Raw genomic sequence first — 26,309 nt, 5'->3', positions numbered from 1 at the left:
GGGGCTGGGGGAGTGCATTCTGGCTGTATGCCGCAGGCTGCGTACTGGTCCCAACCTTGTACGTCTCTGACATGATGGTGCTGGGGACCATGCGGTGGGGTCAGGTCCTGCACACTGACACGGTGGCATACTGACACTGGTGAGTCTTGTATCCCACACCGGGTCTGGAGCCACGTGGCAGGTCTGACTTGGTACACTGCACCAGAGTCAGTAGACCTGGACTTGGTGAGCATGGACTCGACACATGTCTCCAGAGCCAGTGAAGGGGCCCTGGACTAACTGCACAACCCCAGCACCTATGTGCCAGATCAGACCATGCCAGGCAGCGCCAACATTGACATGCCAGCATGACTGTTTTTTAATGTGGCAAATATCCCCTCATAACAGACCACAAGGAAATTAATTATTAGCTCATGATCAGAACAGCAAAAATATGGTGTCTCTGGGGTTTATTTGTTTTTTTACAATAAAAATAGCTTAAAAACATTATCAGAAACAAAACATTGCAATAGATGACAACTAAATAAAATAAAATGTAGCTATAGTGTTTTCCTTTGCTCATTTTTAAAAATGTAAATGATATTTTCTCTTAAACTAGTAAATTGCTGATTCCCAGCTAGAGTGCCATAGCACCATGGGGTGCTGTGAGATCTTAAGGATGCCAAGGTATGCTGCGCAATATTAGCACTGTTAAGTGTGCAAACCTATGATGCACAAACTAATCCCAGAGTTCATATAGGAATCCGTACTGACCTGTTAAAAATTACTCTTTTTTTTTTTTTTCTAAACCCCAGCAGTGAGTGAAAACTAAGAGCTGCCATTTTCTTAGAGATGCCTTGAGTCTAAAAATGTTGAGCACCCCTGTAGTAGAAGTATATCAGGCACCGGACCGGCTAAAATGCATACTTTCAGGCAGTAGAGGGAGCTGTAGCAGCAGTTCCTGATTACAGAGAAAGGTTTGAATAGATATTAATTTTAACATAACTTGTTAGATATTAAAATAAGCAACCAACATGCACATACACCTTTTCCAAAGCATATTTCCCTTTTTGTAAAACAAATAGCAAATGCTGAAATTACAGGAGCCCTATCTCTCGTTTCAATACATCAAGCTTAGTCAGTAGTTATTAGTTAGCATTGATGTGTTTCTTAAACAGTAATACGTTTTTCATCCTAATTTAGCATTAAATGAGCAACAGCATTCATAAGATTTATTTTCATTTTAGTATGGTAATTTTGGCTTGTTTTATTGCAGTCCTTTCTGACCAAAATCGGAATATTTTTCACATTTAATAGCTCTATCTTAAATGCAAAACATAGTGAGTTTTAGGCAGTAAGTTAACCTTTGTGGGACTATGTACACGTGAAATTAATTTGACTGAATAAACTCCAGTGCAAGCCCATCCCCTGCTTGCTTTCCCAGCCCTGCAATGGCTGCTGCTCCCCCTGCCTCCAGCTCTTTTAAGACACCCCCCCCAACCCCTGAACTCATTGTTCCTGCCTAGTGGGGGGGGCTGATCCCCCACTGCCCCCTGCCACCCTACACCATGTGGGGGGCTCCGCATGAGCTCCCTGAAGCCCCAAGGCCGCTGCAGGTGGTGAGTCCCCTTTTTTTTTCTTAAAGGGCCAGAGCTCGGGCAGGTGGAGTGGCCATGGCAGTGGGAGGGGCAAAGGGCTTGTGCCAGAGCCCCCCACGCAGTGTGGGCGGGGGCAGCAGGGATCACCCCCTCCCAGCAGCACCTGGGGAGTAGGGCTTTTTTTTTTTTTAAAGCACCTGGAGCTGGGGCAGGCATGGGAGCAGGCAGGGGTTGGGGAAGCTGGGGGAGCAGGCAGGGGATGGGGCCTAGCAGGGTTCCCCCCATGGTCCCCTCATCCCTCTCCCCCTCCCCCTACTTACCTGCTCTGAGTCTGGCTCCAGCTTCCTGCTGCAGCAGGCAGGGATTGCCCGAATCATCAAAGCTCTCCAAATCTTTCCTGAAGATTTGGAGAGCTTTGAATCAATTCAGGCCTTTTAATTGGTCCCCAATTTGATTCAGATTTGGAGATTTGGCCACCGAATCAGTCCGAGTCTCCTCCAAATTAAATCAGCACCCAAATCTTCGCACAGCCCTATAGGATAGTACTTATGTTGGGCAGTACTATCCTATGATGGCATTCATTAGTTTACTGTGGCTTAATAGGGCTGCCTGGGTAGATGCTCACATTTTACCATGGAGTTATTTAGGCAGCTCTGCAGTAAATGTCTTGAGAAGGTGTGCCCTATGTGTGTTAGTTGCACAGACTAAGGATGTTAAAAATGAATGAGAACCAAAATCAGCCACAACAGCTGTCTGCCCTCTGCTGCTTTGTACTCAATTATAAGATGAGAGTCATGCTTCCCCCTGCTCCCTGTTAAATGGGGGGAAAAATAGTTTTTCAATCAAGTAAATATAGTCTGTTATTCTTTTGGTAGATAAAAACAGTGCAAAATTATACTAATCAATGAGAATCAACCTTCCTCTAGGCAAGGAATTTAAAGCCACATATGTAAAATAAGGTTAAGATCAATTTGGTATTATAAGGTTGCTGATTTAAATCTTGATTAAAATGGGCATTTAAGTAATTTTAATTTAAATGATCTACCTTGAAGTATACCAATATGGATGCTTTCATAAAACATCTGATCATAATAGTGAAAAATTCTAGTGATATAAAATCTACCGCAAGTCTTGCTAGCTTGTCTTAATAATTAATAGTTTAAAGAAATGTGCCAAAAAAGAAATTCTTTTCTGATTTTGTTTTACTTCAACTTCCAAAATTATCTTATACGTTTGACTGCTAGATTGAAAAGGCCTTAGGTTTCACGCACACATACCTATTTGATTGATGAATAAATTGATTTTTCTGCTCAAGTCCTTTACTTTAAGACATTTTTTTATTCCCTTCATCATACTTACAGTTTTTCTGAAATCCTATCCAATTTTTCAAGATGATGCTTGAAGTACAAAGACTAGAACTGTTCCTGGTGTTCTGGAAGTGGTCTTACCAGTACAAAATACAAAGTAATGTAACCTCTCTTTCCTCCTACTCAGCATGCCTTTGTTCATATCCAAGGATTACTTTATCTGCTTTAGCCACAGCATTAGTCTGGGTACATCTATCCAGCTGATAACCTCTGAGCAGCTCCCAGTCTTTTCTAGAGTTACTGCTTCTCATGGTAGAACATCTTGTTGCTGAAGTGAGATGTTCACTCTTTATTCTTAGATGTACAACCTTTGATTTAAGTGTGCAGAAATACACAAAGTGTTTATTCTTACTGGAAAGCTTACATATATGTAAGATTCAAATAAGTCTCATTCACATCAATCACTTTTTTGTGTCAACTGAAGACTAGAACTTTTAAGACTTTAACTGATTCCTTTGAGAAGGAGCATACAGGTAAAATTACCTTTAGCTCTGCTCTTTATTGTATAATAGGTTCTGTGCAATGTTTGGGTTTTATTTAATTAACCTCTACAAAGGAAGGAGAAAGCTCTTAGAAAGTGTGGAAGCTTTGCATGTTGTTTGATTTTCATTTACATTTTACATGTGATTTACATTTTATTTTCCAATAACTCACTCTTTATTTTTTTAACGTTTTCTGCTTTCCCAAGGTAGTAGTAAATTTAACTCTCTCTAAGAGCTGCAATAAGAATTTCTGTGCAAAAATAAAATGTACTGTTTAAGTTGACAGGGATTGCATTTCTACATGGCTGTATTTAAAAGGACTGAAGCACAACTCAGTAGTCGGATAGTTATTTAAAACTGCTCTTATAGGGGACAGCATCACTGAGTTTTGGCGTCTAAGGTATTTTATAGTTATATGAAAGATGATAAAAATTGTTCGTCTTGCCTTTGACAAACTTTGATGAAAAAGGTCTTATTTTGTAGTCTGTGAAAGGGGCAATAACAGTGACCGTGTGCTGCTTTCAGTGGTTGGGAGGAAGACTGTACCAAACCCACAATAATCTCTTGGAGTGTAAGATTGTCCAAGTGGGAGGCTGCTTTATCTCCCACTAAAGATATTATGCACAGTGCCACTCTGCTAAATTTCATTTGATCTTACTCGGTGCTCAGACACCTTGAAGAAGGGAGCAGTGAGCTGACTGCAGAGCTACTGCTGTTTTGAAGCTGGTGATGGTTATGATGGGTATCTCAGATTTTAACTTCATCCAGCAGGGAAGTCCTTGGCACAGTTTGGTATTTGTCATGGGGTTGGATTCTGGGCTCTCACAAATCTGTAAGCCTCTAGTGCAGGGGGTCAACAACATTTCTGGTGCAGTTGGACTGGAATGACTAAGATTGGCCTATAAAAAAAAAATGAGGGCATTAGGACTCAGCTGCTGCTGCTACTTCTGCCCACAACTCAGTTGGAGCATAGCATGGAAAAAGTCCCCTTTTATCAGAGCCTGTGCCATGTGACTGGTACCGCTCATGTTCCACCAGAGTGCTAGGCCAGGTGGGCTTGCTTTGGTGTTGGTGTCACTAGGTACTGCCTCAAAGCCATGTCAGGGAGGGTAGTGAGATGCAAGCATGACACTTTGACTGTCCACGAGTACAGTGTCTTCTCAGACAGGATCTCGAAAAGGATCCCACCGCTGTTTGTGTTGGGCACAGGGAGGGACAGCAGAATGCTGGACCCAGACCCGCCACTGTCATTGCTGTCCATCACAGAAACAGGCAGTAATAGAGGAGGTCTGTCTAGCAAGCAGCCATAGGGGAGAACTTGTCATATGCAGAGGTGGTCATCTACGGCAGCAAGTGCATCTTCAGGAAGGGCAGCTTTCATTTTCACCAACTGTGGTGGGGTGGGGGCTGGATATCTAATTCTCCCAATGCTCAATGTTACTGAAGCCATGACTTTACAGGCTGGATCCCAAAGGCCCTGTGGGCTGTAGGTTACCATCCCCAGCTCTAGTGCTTTTTCCAATAAGATCATAGCCACTCTGTGTCCAGCAAATTGGGCACGAAAGACTCCATGCTTCTAGTTTTTCTATTAATTTGTTAACTTCCATGTACTTGGCATAGTTGTTTGAAAAGTTCTTTCCTACAAGCAGATCTTTCAGTCTTACACTTCACTGAATTCAGTAAGAGCTTTGAACTCACAAGAAATATAGGTTCAAGGCTTCGGTTTTTAAACAAAACAGTCAAAAGACCTGCTTTCAAAGACTACCTTGATAGAAGGATAAAAGATATATTTTTAACATGTTAGCTGACAATGTGGATGTGGTGAGTTGTACCCCAGCTTGTTTCGGCTGGTTGTGGTGAATCCTACCAGAGAAGCTAGGGTTAAAATGCAGTCAGGCAAAGGGTCATAGGAAATTCCCAAGGGATAAAATAAGAGCTCCTGTGACTCCTGCAACCTTCATATATGGTTTTCAAATCTGTAATTTGGAGCATTTACATGGTGAATTTAAACCATAGCAAGAGAAGAAGAACCTGCATTGAAAGGGACCCTTGTACGTACCCCTTGGATACTGCGTACTTCTATAAAAAACTCAGTGTTTGTACATTCTTTATAAGTTATCCAAAGACCCACTGGATTCCTTATCTTTTATACTATACACTCCTTTTAATATGACCAATTTTTAAAGGGCAAAAATATCACATTCTGATCTTCATTTGTATATCAGGTAAATACTTAAGCTCAAAAACCAAGAAAAGGTCCGAACTGAAGCCAGTCAGAAACTTGCTTTCAATAGAATTTGAAGCAGGTCCCAACAGGCAAGAGTGAAAATATTGAAGGTCTGTTTCAGTAGAATTTGAGGTTCTTAGTTAAGTAGAATTAAACCAGTAATTGGTAAACTCTATTTGAATGAGCATACCTTAGTAAAAGGTGTGTGATAATTTAGTTTGAAGCACTGAAATAATTATATCTATCCCCAAATTATCCAAAAATAATTTGTACTCACTGGCTGTCTGAATCCGTTAAGTAGAAGTCCAGTGCTTGAAGTCCAGTGGTATCTCAAAATTATTATATACTCATATGCAGGCCAAGCATTCTAAGAATACTTCTTTTCTGTGTGTGTTAAATTATCTCCTAACAATGCTGCTTACATATTGCATCATCCATGAGAATAACATATCGTAACTAGCATAAGAGTTTCTGTTAAACACTGTGAAAACAATGAGAATGATGGGATAGTTCACATGATTGGAGTACTGTCACGGATGGGTAAAACTTATGTGGGAAGGAAAGACAGAGGGGGGGAAAAGGTGGTGGTTTTTGCTTTATATGAAACAAATATATCCTTGTTCTAAGGGTTGGTAGGAAGAAGGAAGTAGGCCTCTCGGAAGCATCCGGGTCAGGTAGGAGGGGAGAACAGCAAGGATGATGTCATGGTGGGTTTGTGCTATAAATTACCAACCAGGAGGAAGAGGTGGATGAGGTTTTGTTTTATTTTGTTTTGTTTTCCCCAAACGACTGATTTAACCAAATCACAGGGCCTAGAGTACTTTAATTACTGTGACATCTGCTGGGAGGGTAACATAGCAGTACACAGGCAGCCCAGCAAGGTTTTGGTGTGTCAGGGATAACTTTGATGCAGATGGTGGAGAAGCCAACTGGGGGAGGGAAGCTCTTCTTAATTTGCGGCTCACAAATAGAAAGAAATTGATTGGAAATGTGAATGTAGAAGGTGATTCAGGTGACGGTGACCATGAAATGACAGAGTTCTAGATCCTAAGGGGGGGAAGGAATGAAAGCACCGGAATAAGGGCAGGACCTCAGTTAAGCAATGTGTAAGAAGTTAAGAGAACTGGTGGGCAGGTTCCCTTGGTGTATTTGCTTCTGAGGGGAAAAGGAACCCAGGACAGATGTTTGTTCTTCAGAGAGACTATATTAAGGGCATAAGAGCAAGCTCTCTTGATGCGAAGAAAGGATGGGATGTGCCACAAGAGACCAGCTTGGCTAAACAGCAAACTCTTTAATAAGCTGAAATTCAAAAAAAAGGAATCTTATAAAAATGAAAATTTGTCCATGTTATGATGGATGAATATAAAAGTGTCACCCAGGCATACAGGGAGAGAATCAGGAGGCCAAGGCAGCTAGCAAGTGTTACAAAAGGCAGCAGAAAGGCATTTTATAAGTACGTTAGAAGTAAGATCCCCTATGAGAGGCTGCAGCCAGCAGGAGAGGCTCCCTCCACTCCTGGAAGGATCTGAGCAATGACCTGAGAGGTTCCCAGCTCTGCTTCCAGCTCCTCCAATTAGAGGCCAGGCAACTTGATGTGAGGCCAGGCTCTGGGAAGGTCAAGACCCCTAGCAGGCTTGGGCAGTGCTACCAGTAGTGGCTGTGTAGCCGCATTCCTGCCTACCACATAGGAGCTCTGGGTTCAAGTCCCAGCTGAGGTGACTTGGGGTAAGTAAGATATGAAGCAAATCTTCTTGCAGTGGAAAGGGGCCATTGTGTTTTCTCCCTCTCCAGGTACCAAGGCCCTACGTTTCCTTGTCATTTGACATTTTGCATTTTGTGCCTTTTTATATTTCACCAACCAGTATTGTTTGCTCTGCTGTTTGTGTTTTATATTTTGTTAACCCTGTTTTTTATCAATGATTGTGTGTAACCTCTGTTGAATCCTGCCCTCTTGGGGCATTGTAGTGTCCACCCACTATACCCTCTGATTTATGCCTGTTATGTTCCCAGTATTAAAAGGTATATGGTTAAGTCCCCATTGGTGGTCTGGCTCTGCTCTACAGGGGAGGAGAGTCCCTTCACCTCCCACAGTGCTTGTGCACCTGCTTTGATCCCTTCAATTGGAGAGGGGGTATCTCTTGGAGTACCGCCCGCATTACAGTACTAATGTACTTGAATTTATCTCTGGTACAAAGGCTGAGAGTAGATGATTCCTACAGCCCTACTTTTGTATAACTGAGATTTATCATGACAGTGAATTACAATTTAATATAATTTATGTTTTATGCAGAACATGTTGCTTTTTCATTGAAAGAGTGTTCTAATGAACCTTGTTGAATAGATGAGTTCTTTCCTACTACCCAGCTGCAGCATGAATAACATCAACTGAAAAATATTCAAATTTTATATTTACATAGTGATATTTAGTTGCACAATTTAAAGATAGATACATGGAATTTTCTACTGTAACTGGTTTGTATATAATATAAAAATAATTTATCCCTGAAATTCACTATTTTAGCAATAGCATTACTTATGGAAACAATTAGTCAATATAACATTCGTTTAGTAAACATTATAATTTATTGCTACTTTTTAATTTCACGTCTCATATTCACATGATGCTTTTATATTCACTTTATAAACTGCATATGTACAAAAACCACATCTCAGTGAAATACAGCTACCACTGGGGAGTCCAAGAGAATGGATACTTTATGATATTTGTGTTCTTAGAACAGAAGGAGCTTTTTATTTTCAAATAAAAATACTGTAATCTAACAGTTTAATTTGAATCTCATTTAGCTTTCTTGAAATACATGTTTATATAAATAGAAACTTTTAACATCACTCTTAGTAAGAATATCTCTTACATTTTAAGAAGCAGAAGTATTTTTTCCCAGTACTTGGGGGGAACTAAACAAGCATTATGAGTTCAAACCGGGGCATCTAACTGATGGCTTGTGGCCACATGCAGCCCCTGAGGAGTTAACCTGCAGCCCTTGGTATTCCAGGTCCAGGTGCTGTTCCCCTCCCTGTCCCCTCCCAGCTCTAGCTCCTGCTGCCTGTCCATGCCCCTGGTTGGTGTGGCATGGCCTGTAGGGCTGAGGGAGCTCACAGCTAGGGGAACTTGGGACACCCAGGGACCCTGTGCAGCATGGGGATGTTGGTGTAGCTCATGAAGGTCACCTGCTGGGGAAGATAAGGCCCTCTGTGGCACAGCATGGTGCAAGGGTACTGGGGCAGTGCAGTTGGGGGTGGGGGTTATGGCACAGCATGCAGACTGCACAGCTGTGGCCAAGGCACTTGGAGCTCCTGGTCACTTAGAAGTGGGATAGTTCTGTGTTATAGAACTAAGTATAGGTCAGATACAAACTCTCTTGTTTAGAACTGTGATTCTTAGAATAAAGCCAGCACACTTATGATGGAACAGAACTGGGATCAGTTCCTCACCTGAGTAGGAAAGGACACACAACCAACTGTTGGCATATAGCGTGTGTTGCACAGAAGGTGATATATAGCAGTTGGTAACTTTCACACACTACTAATGAAGTTCATAAGTCAACAGTTAATTTTTTTGTATGCTGAAAGCAGTTATTTTATTAGGACTTTATAATTTATTCAGGAACCACAAATTTTCAATATAAAATTTCAAGCACGTTGTATTTTAACTATTTGACAAAGTCTAGCATTTGGCCATGTGAAATACTTATTTTCTGTATTTCCTGGGCTAGTAGTTTTCAACCTGTGGTCTATGGACTATGTCTAAGGGGCTTGCAAAAGATTACTATGATCAACCAAAAGTATGTGAATACCTGCACTTACAATTCAAATGGGCCCATACCTCCATTCAAAATTTATGAAGAGGTCCGCAAATGAAAAAAGATTGAAAACCACTGTTCCGGACTTCCAATCAGAAATCTAACAAAAGTTTCCACGCTGTTGGGAAGGTGACGGGTAAACATATCTGAAAGTACACATACAGTTTTCTTCAGATGTTGTGTTTACTTGACTCGGGGTCAGATCCTTTTCTGTTTTGTCTAGCGCAGTGATTCTCAGAGGGAGAACCCTGAGGCACCCTAGTGTGCTGTGAGAACGGTGGAAGTGTACTGCAAACAAATGGCCTGGCTGGACTGGCTTTGCAGGGCTGGATGGAGCTCCGCCCACATTGCACCACGTGGCTGGGTTGGGCCTCGGGCCCGCCAGCCCCGTACACAGACTTATGCATGAGGTTTGCCATGAATTTTAACCCAGAAAAAAGTATGCCTCAGATATCAAAAACTTGGGAAATGCTAGTCTAGTGGTACAGTGGAGTTAGAGAGGGGATAGATTTGACCCTCACTGTTTACAAATGGGATTTGCCTCCCTTGCAAGGTTAGAAGGCAAAACCCATTTGTAAACACTTGGTGAGTCAAAATGTGTAAGACTAGAATGTAAGCAAACCTGTGAGATGGCAGGCAGGGTAGAAATGCACTTGACAGACTAACTAAATCAGAAATGCATAAGCTTCTGTGAGTTAGAGCTCACTTTGCTTCATTTCACTGTTAGATGGATTCACAGTGAAACCCAAACCAAGTAAAACTTGCATGGTCTTAAGCTGGGTTAGACACCTGCAAACATAGGTCATGCTTTCTGAAAAATTTGTGTGTCTAGGTTAGTGTCATATTTTCGAATTAAAATCATACAGCTCTGGTGTGATTTAAACAAGACAATGAGTACATTCCATTATTTATACAGTTTTGCATTGAGATATAGTTTTCAGGGTCAAAGAATCCTAAGGTGTTCATAGTTTTGTGAAGGTTGAAACTGAAGAAAATTACTTGCCCCGCTTTTCTAAAACAAAAAAAGTGAGGTGGAAATGTAACATGCTGCCTGGCTTTGTGGATATGAGTGGAGCTATACTTCAGTTGCTGGCCCAGAGAGAAGGATATGGGTCATAATGGTACAGGAAGTCAAGGAAATTCAGTTATAAGTCAGATAGTAAAGGATCATATTTTAACAGTTGAAGGACTGAGGTTTTTAGTACTAGGTCCTTCTGTATTTGTGCATTGTATCAGTGGTTCTCAAACTGTGGTCTGCAGATGCCTGGTCAACCAGGAGCCCAGGGTAAGCAGTCTATAGATTGCACCAGTCCCTGCCTGCTTTTAGAAGGTTCATTGAGAAGTTTCATGGTGAGAGTGGATGGTGTACCACAAAAAAATTCTGGTGGCTGACATGGGTATATTGGTCCAAAAAGTTTGGGAACCTCTGTTTTATACAATACTTCATCAGTTTCACTCAGCTCCAAAAAGAAATTGGTGAGTTAAAAAGAAAACTCTATTTAATACTCATCGTCTTCTTCAAAATCTTCCCCTGCAGTAGCAGCTTCCAGTGCTGCAAGAGCTTCTGCTACTTCTGCATCTTCCTCCTCGATTTCCCCATTTACTTCTTCACAGTTAATGTTCTTTGCTTCTCTTGCTGCTCTCATGAAGCTCACAGATATGTTCCCATCGGGCATGTCCTCTGGGAAATATACATTTACAGACTCAGTTTTCATAGCTTTGTCTAATGAAGCACAGCTGTCTTTCACATGCACAGACAAGGATAAGTCCTTTTCCTTATTTATCCCTACAGAATCTGCTTTTTCATCAGAATGTGTACATTTGTCCAAAAAAATATCATTTTTAACATCATAGTAATGACTTGTTTGGCTGCTATTTTGAGTATAATCAAGGTCTGCTAATTGTATGGCATCATTTTGTGTCTCCAGTATTGCACTTTCAGTGAGAGAGATGTTTTCTACTGTAGACTGTGAGTTCTTATCTTGAATACTGTCTGGCTTTACGCAGACTGGCTTCCCATGATGGCCTGTGTCCAGATTACGTTCTTTGCCAGGCTTATTTGGTTGAGAAAGTCCTTTGGTGTACAAGTCTCTTGTAGTATTGGCTGAAGAAGACTCTTCTTGCTGGGTGGAATTTCCATGTGTGCTTGTTTCTTTCATTTGGTTTGTAATGGGATTGGGAATGGAATGCACCCCCCCAGTACAGGAACTGACACCATTGACAGCAACACCAGAATTTGCAACATAGTTCCCTAGCTCATCCTCTTGAAGAGCAGGTCCTCCAGGATTCCAGAGGGCATCTTTTGTGCTATTTAACCTGTTTTTATTTTCTATTCTCTTTATATCATCATTTTGCAGTTTAGTTTTGGGCACTTGAATTTCACTATTTTGTTTGCAAATGAATTTATTGCTATTTTGGTCATCTTGTTTGTATCTGTTTATTTCATTGATATATCCAGATGACTGTGCTTCTTCTGGATCAAAAATGTAGCTAGAGAAATAAGAATTGTTAAAAGATTATTAATTGATATTTCCTTTAAACGATAGAAATTGAGAAGGGATTACATCTAACTCAAGATTCATGAGAGTAAATTAATATCACTATAACTCCTGTAGTGTGCACTAAACATAAACATGATTAACTGTTGTCATTCCCAAGACTGAACAGTATAGGACAACTGTGGCTCAATCTTTTTTTCACCTTTACACATCCGAGGGGCACTTACATAGCTGGGTGACTGCAATTTTTTACTCCAAGTCATAGCTTAGATTCTACTTGCCATTGTATAGCTATATAGGCAGTCCTTGACTTACAACTGTTCGAATTACAACAAATGGCACCTGCGACCTTCATAAATTACAAGACAGTTTTGAGGTTCCGATGGGGTTTTGACTTTATGACACTGGACACAGCTGCCTTCAGCTTGTAAGTCTGTTGTGGTGGGGCACGGGGGAGCAGATCAATGCCCCCACAATGAGGGAAGGATTGGGGCTAGGGCTGGGACAGGGACAGGGGCTGCCCAGTGGGCTGTACCAGGCTGCACTCTGGACCAGTGGCAGAAGGTGTTGAGAATGGGGGCTATGTTCTCCTGCTGCTTGCCCAGCTAGGGCAGGCAGAACTGCTGTGCTGCCTCTGGACAGGTGGTGTGCAGCAGCCAGAGCTGCCCTGGCCTCCCTGCCCTGGCCTCCTTGCACCTCCTGGCCCTGCCCTGCCCCAGTATAATCAAGTATAATCAAGTGAATGGGTGATTGGTGGCAGGGCACGGTTGAGAGTGGGGCATATGCCCTCGTATCTGGGTGAGGTGGGATGGGTAGGGCTGGGGCTGCACTGAGCTGCGCTCCAAGTGGGTGGCAGGGGCTATGGTGAATTTTATGGTGGCTGCAGCCCCCCCATGGCCCCCGTTCCTCCGCCTGCCCCACACACTCCCCCCTGCCTCCCCCATGCCCTGTTGCTGCCACCACTGCTGTGGTCCAGCCAGGGCAGGGTAAAGCCATGGCTTGTCCTGGAGGCACAGGGAGGCTGGGTGGCTCTAGCCACTGTGTGCCACTTGTCCATAGGCAGTGCAGCAGCTCCACCCCACCCTGGCTAGGCCAGCAGCTGGAGGGCATAGCTCCCACTCCCAGTGCCTTCTGCTGCCTACCCAGAGCACAGCCTGGTGCAGCCCTGGCTCCTCCTACTCCATGCAGATCTGGGGGCACATGCCCTTCCAGACAGGTGTCAGGAGCAACTGGAAGAGTCACTGGACAAGCAGCTCCCAGACTCGTGGCCCACAGCCGCAGGAGCCACCCACTCCCTCCCCATACCCCACCACCCTGTCTGGGCCTCCCATGCCCCAGCCTCAGACCCAATTCCTCCCTTGCTGTGGGGGCACTGATCTTCCTCTCCACCACAACACTCTTACCAGCTGGAGGCAGCTGTGCTGAGTTTGGTAAAGGAACTAATCCCTCATTTATACCATTGCTCCTATGGGGAAATTGGTTCCTAGTTACAATATTTTGATCTAAGATGCAGTTTTCAGGAACCAATTGTGTCATAAGTCTGAAGGCTGCCTGTACTCACCCTATGCTTCCCTTCTGAGCATACTCCCAAAGTTGCTCTCTCTCTCTTCTCTAGGACTGAATAGAATAATTCAGACACATATTTAATGTTGGATAACTCCTGAAACTTGAGTTTTAAAAGTCATGAAGGGGTGAGTTGTCTTTGCAGTTTTTATTCTAGAAACCATTTGGGTACCTGCCTAGGAAGTGGGAGAACAAATTCTAGGCCCCTTCTCCAGAGGAAGTTTGAAATCATATCCTCTAATTCCCAGCTAGGTGCTCAGAGCACCTTCCAGTTCTCTTCTGAAAACTAGTCTCCTAGTCAGCAAGGAGTGAAAGATATGTGGGTCCAGAAAGGGAGAGCAAACCAGAGAGAGGATGGCTCAGTGTTAGAAAAGGAACTCAGTGCTCAGGTCTGCCTCCAACATGGGAGTAACTATTTCACTACTCTTTACCATTTTTTCCAATGAATGTTGAACACAAGGTGCAGAAAAGCACCCCTTTGATCATTAGGGCTGTGTGAAATTTTGCTGGCCGTTTCATTTCGACACTGTTTCGACTCATTCTGAGGTCAAAACAGCAAAATCAAAGTGAAACAAAGGGTATTGAAATAGCCAGCTGGGCTGACTTCCAGTCCACAGCACAAGATCTGGCAGGGGGATCTAGCATGGGGGGTGGGAAAGCAGCCCAGCTGGGCTGATTCTCCACCCCTGGCTGGGGTTGGGACCTCAGACCAGCTGGCCTGAGTTCCTTTCCCCAGCCCCATGGTCAGGCAGAACATCAAAATGACAAAGCGAACAAAGGAAAACAGGGAGGCTGTTTTGACTCTAAATGAAATTCAGTACAAAACACTGTTCTGTCCAGACCTCAAAACTGAAGTCAGAACAGAACAGTGCCATTTCACACAGCCCTATTGATCATCCCACTGCTAGACTTCCCCTCTGTCTTACTTTCCTTACTATTGACCATACATATCTACCCATCCTGGCTGTCCAGCAGGCAATTCCAAACCAATGGCCTAATGATATAGACACTATGCCAGCAAGTGGGAGATGCAGACTTAAATCTGCTCTGGGTGAGGGAGGCCTAGAACCTGTATTTCCTACTCCCTTGGCAAGTGCTATAATGATTGAGCTAAATGGTGGGAGGCTGACATCTTCCTCCACTTTATTTCCAGGAGGTAAGTATGTACCTGCATGGTTCTATTCTGCCATATATGAAAACAGAATCCAAACTGCATGTAAGTGCCCAATGTTGTAGTAAAGGGATATGTAAATGCCTGTTATGGTGCCTGAAGGTGAAATAGGACATAGCAATTGGTGTCCAGGTCCAAGACTCCACAATGGAAAGTCAATATTATGGAGTACATCACTGGGGACTTCTTGGCTGCAGGATGAGAAATGCTTTGACCTTGCTAAAGGTGGTTCCCAACCTATTTTGGCTTCCCTCTGAGGCTATCTTACCCAGTGGGCATCCCTGCCATATTTCCTGTTACTATGTGCAGCTATAATTGCTATTGTCCCTAGGGGTGCACTGAAAAAGATTTTTTGGGCCAATACTGATGGCTGATTTTTAATGAGCCATATCAGTTGATACTGATCCAATTCTGAAATGCAGTTCAGTAGCATCGAGAACACCCAGCTGGTAAGTCTGTTGTGAGGGAAGGGGGGAGGGGGGAGGGAAGGGATGTGGTGGGGGTGCAGATTGAGGCCCCTGCAATCAGAGAGGGAGTGGGGCTGGATCAGGTCAGGTGCTGCCCAGCCAGGGTGGGGCAAGATATGGGATGGAGCCACAGCTGTCCTGGGGTCATGGAGTGGGAGGGGCAGCTCCTGCCATGGTGCTCAACCCAGGAGGGCATAGTGGGGCATGTACCCCAAATCAGTGGCCAGAGGTGAGGGTAAGGGTGGGTTGCCACTGTGGGCTGGGGCCAGGGCTGGGGCAGTGCTGGGCTCTTCCTGGCCAGGGTCTGGGCTGGGCTGTGCTTGGGGCAGGTGGTGGGGGAGCTATGGCAAATTTTGGGGTGGCTGCGGACACCCACCCTCCCCTCTTAGCACCATTGTCGCCACTCTAAGTGCAGCCCAGCCCCCTACTGGGAAGCACCTGGCACAGGCCCCAGACCACAGTGGCAGCCTGCCCTGTCCCATGAACAGATCCAGGGGCACCTGCCCCCCATGCCCTCCTGGGATGCGTCCAGTAGTGTGAGCCACCCCCCCCACACACACACTCCCTGGATGAGCCTCAGTTCCATCCCATGCCCTGCCCTACCCTGGCTGGGCAGTCCCTGCCCCTGCCCCACTCCCACTCCCTCCCTCACTGCGGGGGCCTCAATCTGCTGCCCCAATTCCTTCCCTCTCCCCACCCCTTCCCCCACAACAGACTTACTAGCCAGACTTGGCTGCTCTCCACACTGCCTGGCTGTGCTCATGGGTTGCTTGCGTGCTGCACTGTGACTGCGCATACATAGCATTTATCGGCCACATTATTGGCCACATGAGATGAAAAAAAGCCAATTCTGATGCTCTCTATTTTCCCCATATCGGTGCCGATCTGATATGGGACTGATGTATCAGTGCATCTCTAACTCTTTCCCTTTCCCTTTCTCTTTACTTCATATTTTTTCTATTAATTTATAGCTTTTCCCCTCCTTATTCTTTCTCTCTCCTTACACCATTTTGCAGTTTTTCCTTCTTCCACACCATTTTAATTTTCCTCTTCTCTGATAACTTTCTTTACCATGAAGACGGGGATAGATATGGCATTCATATAACGCTGAATTGAGTGGTGAGAAGCGTGGGCTGACAGACTTTTTAAGCTTAAAAATCCCTTTACCCTGTGTGTTCTTTCCAAGGCCAATTGTATTTAAACTACAATGGGATCAAGGTTGCAGGGGTGGGGGCTTTATTAACTACTTCAAGATTATCCACAGCAGCACAGAATATTTTCATTGTCAGGAGAAAGAATCTGGGTTTTTACAGTTTTCCCTAAGCCAGTGAACCAGTCAGATTCCTTGCAATCCAGGTGGAGAATACCACAATAAGGATTGGCTTCCAATACCAAACAGCTTCTGTGGGCTAGCTTTGACAGAGGTGACATTCAGCTTCATCTAACCAAGAGAAAGTTAATAGGAAATTAACATTTCTGGACTCTAAAATGATTTATCTGATCTAATTCTAAATTCCAGTATTATTTTCAATATCCTTAAACCAAAGGACTATTTCAGAGGAATATGAATACATTTAAAATTTTTTTTTATTTATGTCCAACATTTATGCTGTGGTACCTTTTGATCATTTTACAGCACCTGCACCCCATCTGGATTACTCTTTGTTAATATCTGAAAAGAGAGAAAGAATTCAAGGGAAAGGGAAAATGAGTGATGGGTTACTTATACAAATATTAAAATAATATAATGTACTAAAAATGATTCCATTCTCTCATTTTGAGAGATTCTGTTAATTGGACAGAGATATCCTATGCTTAAAATTGAGATATGCTCTGGGACTGATAACATTTCTTCTGCAAAAAGAATTTAAGTGTTGCCACTGTATTTCACTAGGATAAATTTTTCAACTGTAATTTCACATCACAAATTCTTAATTTTCACTTTTTCTATATCACTGTGTTTCTTTTTAAGCATATTATTTTTTTATGCCTGCTGACTCTTCATGAACCAAACCTTGAGAGACTGAATATCTCCTGTAATATTTCCCCAAACCTTTGACTCCCCAAGCTCTCATTACAATCAGTATCTGTATGTTGGTTTGTTCAAATGATGATCTTGGTTTTAGATGCGCACAGAATCCTAGAAAATTAGGGTTGGAAGGGACCTCAGGAGTTCATCTAGTTCAACCAGGAGGTCATCTAGTCCAACCCCTTGCTCAAAGCAGGACCATCCCAAACTAGATCATTCCTGCCAAGGCTTTGTTGAACCAGGCCTTAAAAACCTCCAGGGATGGAGTTTCTACCACCTCTCTAGGTAACCCATTCCAGTGCTTGAACATCCTCCTAGTGAGAGAGGTTTTTTTTTTTTCTATTATCCAAGCTAAACTTCCCTTGCTGCAACTTGAGACCATTACTTCTCACTCTTTCATCTGTCAGTAGTCCAGTTCCACCCTCTGTAATCACCTTTCAGATACTTAAAGGTCACTATCAAGTCTCCCCTCAGGCTTCTCTTCTGCTGACTAAATAAGCCCAGTTCCCTCAGCCTCCTTCAGAAGTCAAGTGCCCCAGACCCCTAACCATTTTCGTTAGGGCTGTGAGAAGCTTTGGTCACTGATTCAATTTGGTGGAGAGTCGGTGGTTGAATCTCTAATCCAAATCGAATCGGAGACCCTTTAATGAGATTTGGAAAGATTCTATGATTTGGACATAAACACAGCTTTAAACGTTTTTTCTACATAGCTCAAGGTAGCAGGTGAATGCTGAGATGGTGGACCAGATGGAGCATCCCATGGGAACACAGAGGGGTCTCAAGAGTGCTTGGCAGTGGACCCAGAAGTGGACCAGAAGCACTTCTGGTCCACTTCTGGGTCAGCTGCACAGTGTGTGTGGGATCTCCCCCAGCTTGGTGACTGGTGCCTCCTAGGTCTGGAGGGACACTCCCCCTCCTGGGAGGGGGGCATGAGGGAGTCCCCCATGTGCTTGGCGGTGGACCCAGAAGTGGACTGGAAGTACTTCTAGTCCACTTCCGTGTTCACTGCTGAGCACACAGGGGACTCCCCCCTGTGCTCCTGTGGGTTGCTCCATTGACCCACCATTGCACAGTTCATGAGCCACGCCTGGTACCTTGAGGTATGTACAAAAAATATTTAAAGCTGTCTATGGCCAAATTGCTGATTCTCCAAATCAGCATTCAATCTTCAGTTTTGGATTTGACTGAATCAAATCGGGACAGTGATCTGAATCAATGATTTGAATCGCTGTCCCCAATTCAGGCTGAATCCAAATCTAAATTGAATACATCCCCTTTTGCACGCCCCTAACTTTCATTGCCCTCTGCATGACTCTCCAACTTGTCCACATCCTTTCTGTAGTAGAAGGCCCAAAACTGGACACAGTACTCCAGATGTGGCCTTACCAGTGCAGAATAGAGGGGAATAATTACTTTCCTTGATCTGCTGGCAACACACATACTAATGAAGCCCTGTATGCCATTAGCCTTCTTGGCAACAAGGGCATACCACTGACTCATATTCATCTTATTGTCCACTATAACCTCCAGGTCATTTTCTGAGGAGCTGCTGCTTAGCCAGTTGCTCCCAAGCCTGTAGTGGTACATGGGATTTTTCCATTGTAAGTGCAGGACTTCGCATTTGTCCTTGGCAAACCTCATGACATTTCTTTTGGTCCAATTTGTCTAGGTCACTCTGAATTGTAACCCTACCCTCCAGAGTATCTTCTATTCCCCCCAGCTTGGGGGTGGGGGGAGTAGTATCTAAATATTTAGATCAGTGGTTCTCAAACTTTTTCATGCTGGGACCTATTAGCATAACTATCAGCTTTCCATGACCCACGCTGTGGTTCCCCCACCCACAGTCTGTCTTGTATGCGTGTCTCTCTCTTCCCATCCCCCCCTTCCCCTCCAGCTGTTGCTTCCAGCCCCCTCCCTCCCTTCCTCTCCCATTGCTTTACGCTGCCTTGGTGCGTGCTTGCCATGCCTCCCCCATCCTGCTGTGTGCTGGTTCCATGCAGCTTTGCAGCATTTCCCTGAGACCTCCCCACGACCCTTTAAAGTCTTCTTGCGACCCACTTTTGGGTCATGAGCCATGGGATGAGAAACTCTGATCTAGATATATCTAAACAGATTAGAACTGGGGGTGGGGAGGGAAGGATTCTCAACCCACATTTCTCAATCATGTTAAATATACCTTGGGGAATTATGCACCCACACAGTTTTGTGCATAAAAGGCATGCCCATGTATAATTGGTATAATTTTGCCTAATTTTAACCATGATGGACTCTGTACCTCCACCTTTGCGGGGCTCCCAGAACTCCAGCTGGGAGCCCCATAATGTGTAGGCACAACCATGCACCCCCCACCCACATCCCTTCATAACACCCCCCACACAAACCTCACACCTGCCCACAACTCTCCACACACACCCCACATCCACCCCTACCATACAAAGTTCCTGCACATATTTCTAAAGAAGTTTCAAATAGTGTTATATTTAGATTTGTTTTTTTTTTAAGTAATTAATTTTGCATAATTTTGAATTTTTTTGCACATAATTCCCTGGGGTATAATTAAAGCCTGGTTAAACTGAAACAAAAGTTTTCAAATAGTCTTTGGTATCAATTAAACTAAGCCAGATTAAAATCACACCTTGAATTAAATCAGTACAACTCTGTGTGTCATCAAATTCTGAGAATGGTTGCTATTGCTAGCTCTGTGTGGACACCTTAGATCAGGCCCGCTATATTTTTTCTGGAAAGCACTGACATTGATAATTCATAATATGCATTTTATTAATGTTTGCCAGAGGCTTCTAACCATTTCTAAATACTGATAACTCTCTCTCATTTGGCTGTAAAGCAGCCTGTAGCGTTTTGTGGAAGGCTATTATAAATGTGAATTATTGCTGTAGTTTCTGTATGAAGCACTTTCCCTGATTTTACATTGTAGTGAGTAGCTGAATTGTCCCTACATGCACAATGTATGACTAAATTGTTGTCTATAGATAGTATTTTTCCTGCATTCACTTTTAACTATTTCTCAGCATTCAAGTAGGAATATGGTATTTAAAATGTCAATGATAGAGGGTTTATTTCCCCCCTAAGGTTTATTACATATTTCAAATCAGGATTGCAAAGTAATTCTGAAGCCATCCTACTATACCTTCAGAGGTGCAAGATGAAGCCTTACTTCAGGTCTGTGCTATAGGCCAGGGCTCAGCAACCTTTCACTAATAGTGGGCTAAATTAATGCAGCTTGGCCCACACAGATGGGTGGGGTGGCTATTAGATATTCCCCCACTAGATGGCGAATTTTACTAATGTCATTTTTTTTACTTAACTGTTTGATGGGACTGATTAATAGCTCTTTACAGACCAGGTAACTTGCTGCTCCCTGCTATAAGCCACCCTTAATCATCTCAGTTGTAAGTGGTTTACTAGATCAGTTTGGGTTGGGAGTGAAAGGTGACTGGACTGGCTACAGAAACTGGCTTGCTTTAGACATGCTAGCCCAGTGGGCTACTACTCAGCTAGACCTTTGACTAAGCCAGGAGCACATCTGCAGATACCATATGAACAAAGTGTGATACACAGCATGGATGGACCTGTAACAGACTGAGACTTGTAAAGAAGTTTAAATTCCTAACTCCAAAACTGAAACCTTGCAAACCTTTGCTAAACTTCCACCTGACCTAGAACCACACAAATTCTAGACTCCTAAGCTTCCATCTCTAAAATCTCCCTAGTGTTAAGTTCTAGCATTCTTCCATCTTGCCAGCAGTATCCAGGCCAGTGGAACACAATTATTGCATCAGGCCATACCCAAAACATGAGGAATAATACTCCTATCATTCTCAATAGCCTTGTTGGCTTGAGTACTCAGCTGGGATATGGGCAAGCGAAGTTTAGTTTTATACTTTGCCTGATTTCAGACTAGAAGACTGATCTTCTGTCTCAGTGGCAGGCAATTATTTCAGCTGGAGGGCTGCTTCCCAGGTTTTGGAAAGCTGTCAAGGGTTGCATGTAAAGCCCTGCCCCCTGGTTGCCTTTGCACCAGAAGTCCCTTCCCTTGTCCCTGGAAGTACTCCTTTCAGCAAGGGGGTTTGCCATCTCAGAACCAGAAAAATACAAAAATTGTATTCTAAAAATCAAACATCTACAACATTCGTTAATTTGATTAAAAATATATTTTTGTCTGGATTTACCTGTGTTTGTGTAGTGTACATAGAAGTGATTGTATAATAGCTTAATATGAAGTCTTACTCCTGTATATTATGGGGGGAGTATGGGGAGCATAGGTGGGTGGGTATAGTTTGTGGGGAGCTTAGGTGTGTGGGTATATGTGTATGTGGGGGTTGTGGGTGTGTGTATATGAGGGGTGAGGGAGCATGTGAATGTGTGTGTGGATATGTGAGGTATGTGTGGGTATGGGGTTTGTGTAGGGCTGTGTGGGGCGAGGGTGGCTGGGAAGGGGTGTGGCATGTGTGAAGGGGGATGGTGGTTGGGATGTGTGAGGGGGTATGGGGTGTGCATTGGGGGGTGTGGGTGTCCACAGCCCCTGTCACTGGTGGCAGCACCAGGCCGTGAGGCCTTGGGGCACTCAGGGCCCATGGCAGGCAGAGCCCCTACCAGCACTGCTTCCAATGCAAGCTCAGCACTTCTGCTGCCCCTGGCTCTGGGGCAACAGCATAGGCTCTGCTCCCCACCACCACCACCACTTCCCTGTCCCCCCCCGTCCCCTCCCCCTGCCAGCCACTCTGGCACCACATGGTTCCCAGCTGCATGGCTGGGTCTGCAGAATGCAGCAGGAGCCAATCTGGCCCAACTGGCACGGCATAGAGCCAGCTGGGAATCAAGGGGGCTGCACTGGCTCTTCCTGTATCCTGTGGTTTGGTGATGCAGCAAGGAACTGTGTGGTGCTAGAGTGGCCAGTGGGTGGACGGGGTGGTGAGGAGAAGCAGTGGCAGCAGGCAGAAAGTCGGGAAATGGCAGTTGCAGCAGCAGTAGGTGAGAGTGTGGTGAGAGCTGGGTGGGAGTGCAGGGCCCATGCCATTGCCTCAGGGGCTGAGGGTGAGGCAGCAGCAACGCATGGCTCAGGTTGGCTCTGGCCCTCTACCTACCAGTGCAGCCCAGCCTGGCTCCATACAGCCCCTGCCAGTCTACACCCTATACTCGTCCCTTTGCTCCAGCTGGTCCTGGCCCCAGGAGACCAGCATGGGCCCCACATTCCCATCCAACTGTCTCTGTGCTCCTGCCCACTGCCACTCACCTCCCCCCCACCTCTGATGCAACTGCCATTTTCCCACTTTCCTTCCCACTGCTGACATTGCTCCCCAGCCTCCCAGCCACCCACCAGCTGCTCTGGCACCATGCAGTTCCTGGCTGCATTGCCAGACCATGGGATGCAGTAGGAGCCAGCTGAGTCTCAAGGACTGGGGCAATTGCTGGTGGTCATCCCCCCCCCGCCGCTTTCTTAGGCGAGTTGCACGAAGGCGGGGAAACAGCCCCGGGGTTGCCAGGTCAGAACCCTCTGCTAGGCAGAGGCTTCCAGTTAGGAGCAGGACTGGGCAGACCTCGCTGTTGTGGCTGCTTGGTCCTGCCACCCCTAGGTCCTGCTGCTTCTGGCACCTTGTCATCTTTGACAGGCAGCCAGCGGCAGACAATAATTAAGTTTCTACGTTTTTAGGGGCCTCATGGGCCTGGTAGAATGGCTTGGTGGGCTGGATTTGCCCCATGGGCTGTATTTTGCCTGCCCCTGTTCTAACTACTTGAACTCTAGTTTATTGCATATTCTGAACTCAATCTGTCTTGCTGATACTGTTCCACTTTTACACTGTATACAATAATTAAATAATCAGTGTGGAGGTTGGCATGCTCACCTGTGAGACCCCAGTTCCAATGAATATTTAAGTATGTTATTCAATGTGGACAGCTTCAATAAAAGAGACTCAGAGAGATCCGTGTGAGAACAGCCCACGGCCTGGTGCTAAAAGCATTCTTTTGCAAATGGGGACATGAAGGATTGAGGCCCTGTAAATTCCAAATTTTAGGCACCTAACTCAGAGCTGAATATCCCATTAAGCTATGCTTACCAGCTTCAACAGCATTACTCAAGGTTTACATCAAAGAAATGAAATATGTCATTTTCTTGGAATTGTTCCGGGGGGGGGGAAACAACCAAAAAATAAACTGTTCCTGTAAAAAACAGCAACCCTCCCATATTTTGTAAATCCTTTGTCCTGAAGACATCAGAATGCATGAGCTGACTGAGGACTGAAACTAGGAAAATATAACAGGAAGAGAAAAGAATGACACAGGGAAATTCTGTTTTACAAGCAGTTGGAAAAATGCCACCATACAGTCCGGGCAATGAAGGGAATAAGTAACAAGACTTGAATCAAGGCAGAAAAGAAAAAAGAATATTCCCCTGAATAAAATTGGCATCGGAAATGGAAAAGAATGGAAATAAAAACAAGATCCTACCTAAGCAGGAGAGAATGTCTCGTATTTATAATGTCTACGACTGAAACTTTTATTATAAGACAGAGTGCATCCTTTTCTTAAAAAAACCCCCAAAACCCAAAACCAAAAACACCACAAAACCAAGCAAATCAAAAAACCCTGCACCTTATTTTGATGAACTGGATGTCAGCAATGTAATACTTCTGCCCTTGTCATATAATAACGTAGCTTGTATTGTCTATTGAAACTGCAGCATGTGTTAAATGTAAACAAAATACAAATGAGCGAAGACGTCAAGAGCAGGGAAGGGCAAACCTACATCAGTGAAGCAAACCTGTTTATGAGCCTCCCTGAAACACTTGTGGAAAGTGAATAAAAACTTTTATACATTTGAAAAGGGCTGACCCTTTTGTTTGTTTGTTTTAATACTTCTCTACAGTTCCTGGTATCGGCTAGGAGTGGAGACAAATTCCAGGAGAAATGAAGGTATATAAATAGTATTTCTGACTCAGTCCAAACCTGCAAGTAGTGGAAATTTGACTGAGGATGTTTTTGCATTATAAACCTGCCTGATTTCCAGGCCACATACTCTGGTATACTGTCTGAACTTCAGGCTGTTTTTTTCTCCCCTCCCCAAATAAACCTCTGAGCTAATAAATAACCAATCACTTTGTTTAGTTGAGCTCTGAGTTAGCCTGCTTTTTTCTTTCACACTTACTGCCTCTCTCTGCTGGTGGATGTTAATGGAGGCAAACAAAGCATGCAATTCAAATCAAATCCTTTCTGGATTTTTCTCTTTCTCCATGATCTACTCCAACCTTCATGCTGTCAATGCTCAGGTGACTAGTTTAGAATCTCTCAAAAGTTCTTCTCTTTCCTAACAAGTCCTTTCTATTGAAGGCTACGGAAAATGAGTTTCAGTAGCAACTTCACTACTGAAACCAGTCCTTTTTTGAAATTAGACTAACCTAGCTAAGTCAAGGAGAGAGTTCGTGTTTGTGAATCCTGCCTTGGAGTAAGGCCCTTGACTTCCAGCACTCTTGACTTAGCAATTTTCTGGCTAGTGTAGTTTAATAGGCTACATATAGATGCCCCAGTACTACCTGGCTATGTGATATTTTTCATAGAGGTAAGTTTATGGAGAAAATGGATTGTTTGGGAAAAAGGTGGTAAGGGAGAGAAGGAAATGGAATGGACTTTGCATGGGAATAACCTGCATGCAGCTGTCAACACTAGCAGGCTTTCCTTGCTCTTAGCTCTGGTTTGCATGCTGTGCTGTGTAGGTATCAGAATCTCATATAAGAAGCGAAGGTTGTTTTGTGTGTGTGGGTGCATGTGACTGAGATCTGTGAAAGTAGCAGGGGTGGTTTTGGTAGGAAGAAGAGCAATGCAAAGCGTTACTGAGGGGTGGAGACAAAAGAATGAGTAAACAGGAAGTAGGGAGAAACTGATGTCAAGTAGATGAGAAAAGATGGAAAAGTTATGGATGATGCACACCTGGAAGAGAAAGCAAAAATTGAATAGGTACCCTGAACTGAAACACAGGGCTAAAAGATACCAACTTATGGTAGGACAGAAAGAATAGAAGGAAAAATTGAACAATAAACAGTAGGAAAAAGAAAAGCAAGAAGGATGTCAACTATTTAGGGCCCCAGTCCAGCAAGATTCCCAGTTCCTTTGACTGTGTAGACCTGAGCAGGAAATAATTTTCCTATTCTACAAAAAAAAAATTAGATTTTAAAAGACTCCTCTTTGTGGTGGATTAAGAGTGGAGAAACTAACCTCCTGACCATATGCTAGTCACCAGTATTGTGCTTGAGGTGTTTGAGATAAGAGGCCCAGGTTTGTCTTGGTTCAGCTTGGCTCAGACCGAGGAACCTGGGTCCCACCATATTCCAGGTGACTGCTGTAGCTACTGGTTATTCTGGAGTGGGAGGTGGTGCTTGCTTGCTCTTTCTTGCACTCTGACTTATTTAATCTCCCTTCTTCTCCCCAAACAAAATCCTGAATCCAAAATACCTGCCTAGTGTCAGAAGTTGCATTTTTCTGCTACAGGTTTTGGTGATAATCGATCAGAAAAACCCCAAATAAACATACAGACAACTCCCCCCCAACCAAACAACCCTCCCCCCCAAAACAAAAAACTTTGTCACAAAAATGTTGGTTGGCTCTTATGTGCTTAAAGTTGAACATGCGTGGCTGGATTGGGCTCTGTTTAACAAACTGGTTACAGCCAAAGATTTGCAGAAAATAAAACTATTATAGAAGGATTTGTATAGTGAGCTACAGAATTCTTTGTTAACCCCCTCTGGTAAAAGCTAACCCCCTTTTGTTATCGAGGCATCAACAACAAATTCATAGTTAAATTTGCCTTAGGAATGACACTCAAATCCCTCTATTTTAAAGACTGAATTTAGTCTTGACATTTGCCACAAAATTCACAAGAATTCTTGTTGTTGTTATCATTTCTTTCTTTCTTTTGGAAAAGCAATTACTAACTTGGACAGAGGAAATATTTTCAGAAGATCACTTATCGTTATCTGGTCCTGAGCAGTTTTACATTTCTTTGGTTCTCTGTAGTCAAACAAGAAGTTACTACAGTTCCAGAGTCCATTTCCCTTCTCCCCTACACTTTCTCATAATGTAACAATGGTAGGTCA

The 26,309-nt window shown here is 43.9% G+C and overlaps 1 protein-coding gene across 4 annotated transcripts in view; it reads right to left on the bottom strand.

Annotated features, from left to right (window-relative positions):
- Window positions 1-7,989: 7,989 nt before the first annotated feature.
- PGCKA1 (PDCD10 and GCKIII kinases associated 1) overlaps window positions 7,990-26,309 on the bottom strand; it is an 86,043-nt gene continuing 67,723 nt past the window's right edge. For 2 of the 4 annotated variants that reach the window (XM_090035734.1, XM_090035735.1), the window contains exons 3-4: window positions 16,792-16,845; window positions 7,990-11,964 (exon numbers count right to left, since the gene is read on the bottom strand). In XM_090035734.1, the coding sequence (XP_089891860.1) occupies window positions 10,974-11,964; window positions 16,792-16,823 (1,023 nt within the window). In that variant the 5' untranslated portion in view covers window positions 16,824-16,845 and the 3' untranslated portion in view covers window positions 7,990-10,973. The remainder of the gene's footprint in view (window positions 11,965-16,791; window positions 16,846-26,309) is intronic. The other 2 variants (XM_090035737.1, XM_090035736.1) reach the window with 1 other exon arrangement.

The sequence above is a fragment of the Crocodylus siamensis genome, chromosome 2, assembly GCF_052110815.1.
Source record: "Crocodylus siamensis isolate JL-2025a chromosome 2, ASM5211081v1, whole genome shotgun sequence".
Classification (NCBI taxonomy): Eukaryota; Metazoa; Chordata; order Crocodylia; family Crocodylidae; genus Crocodylus; species Crocodylus siamensis.
This window is presented reverse-complemented; position numbering and strand designations above follow the sequence as displayed.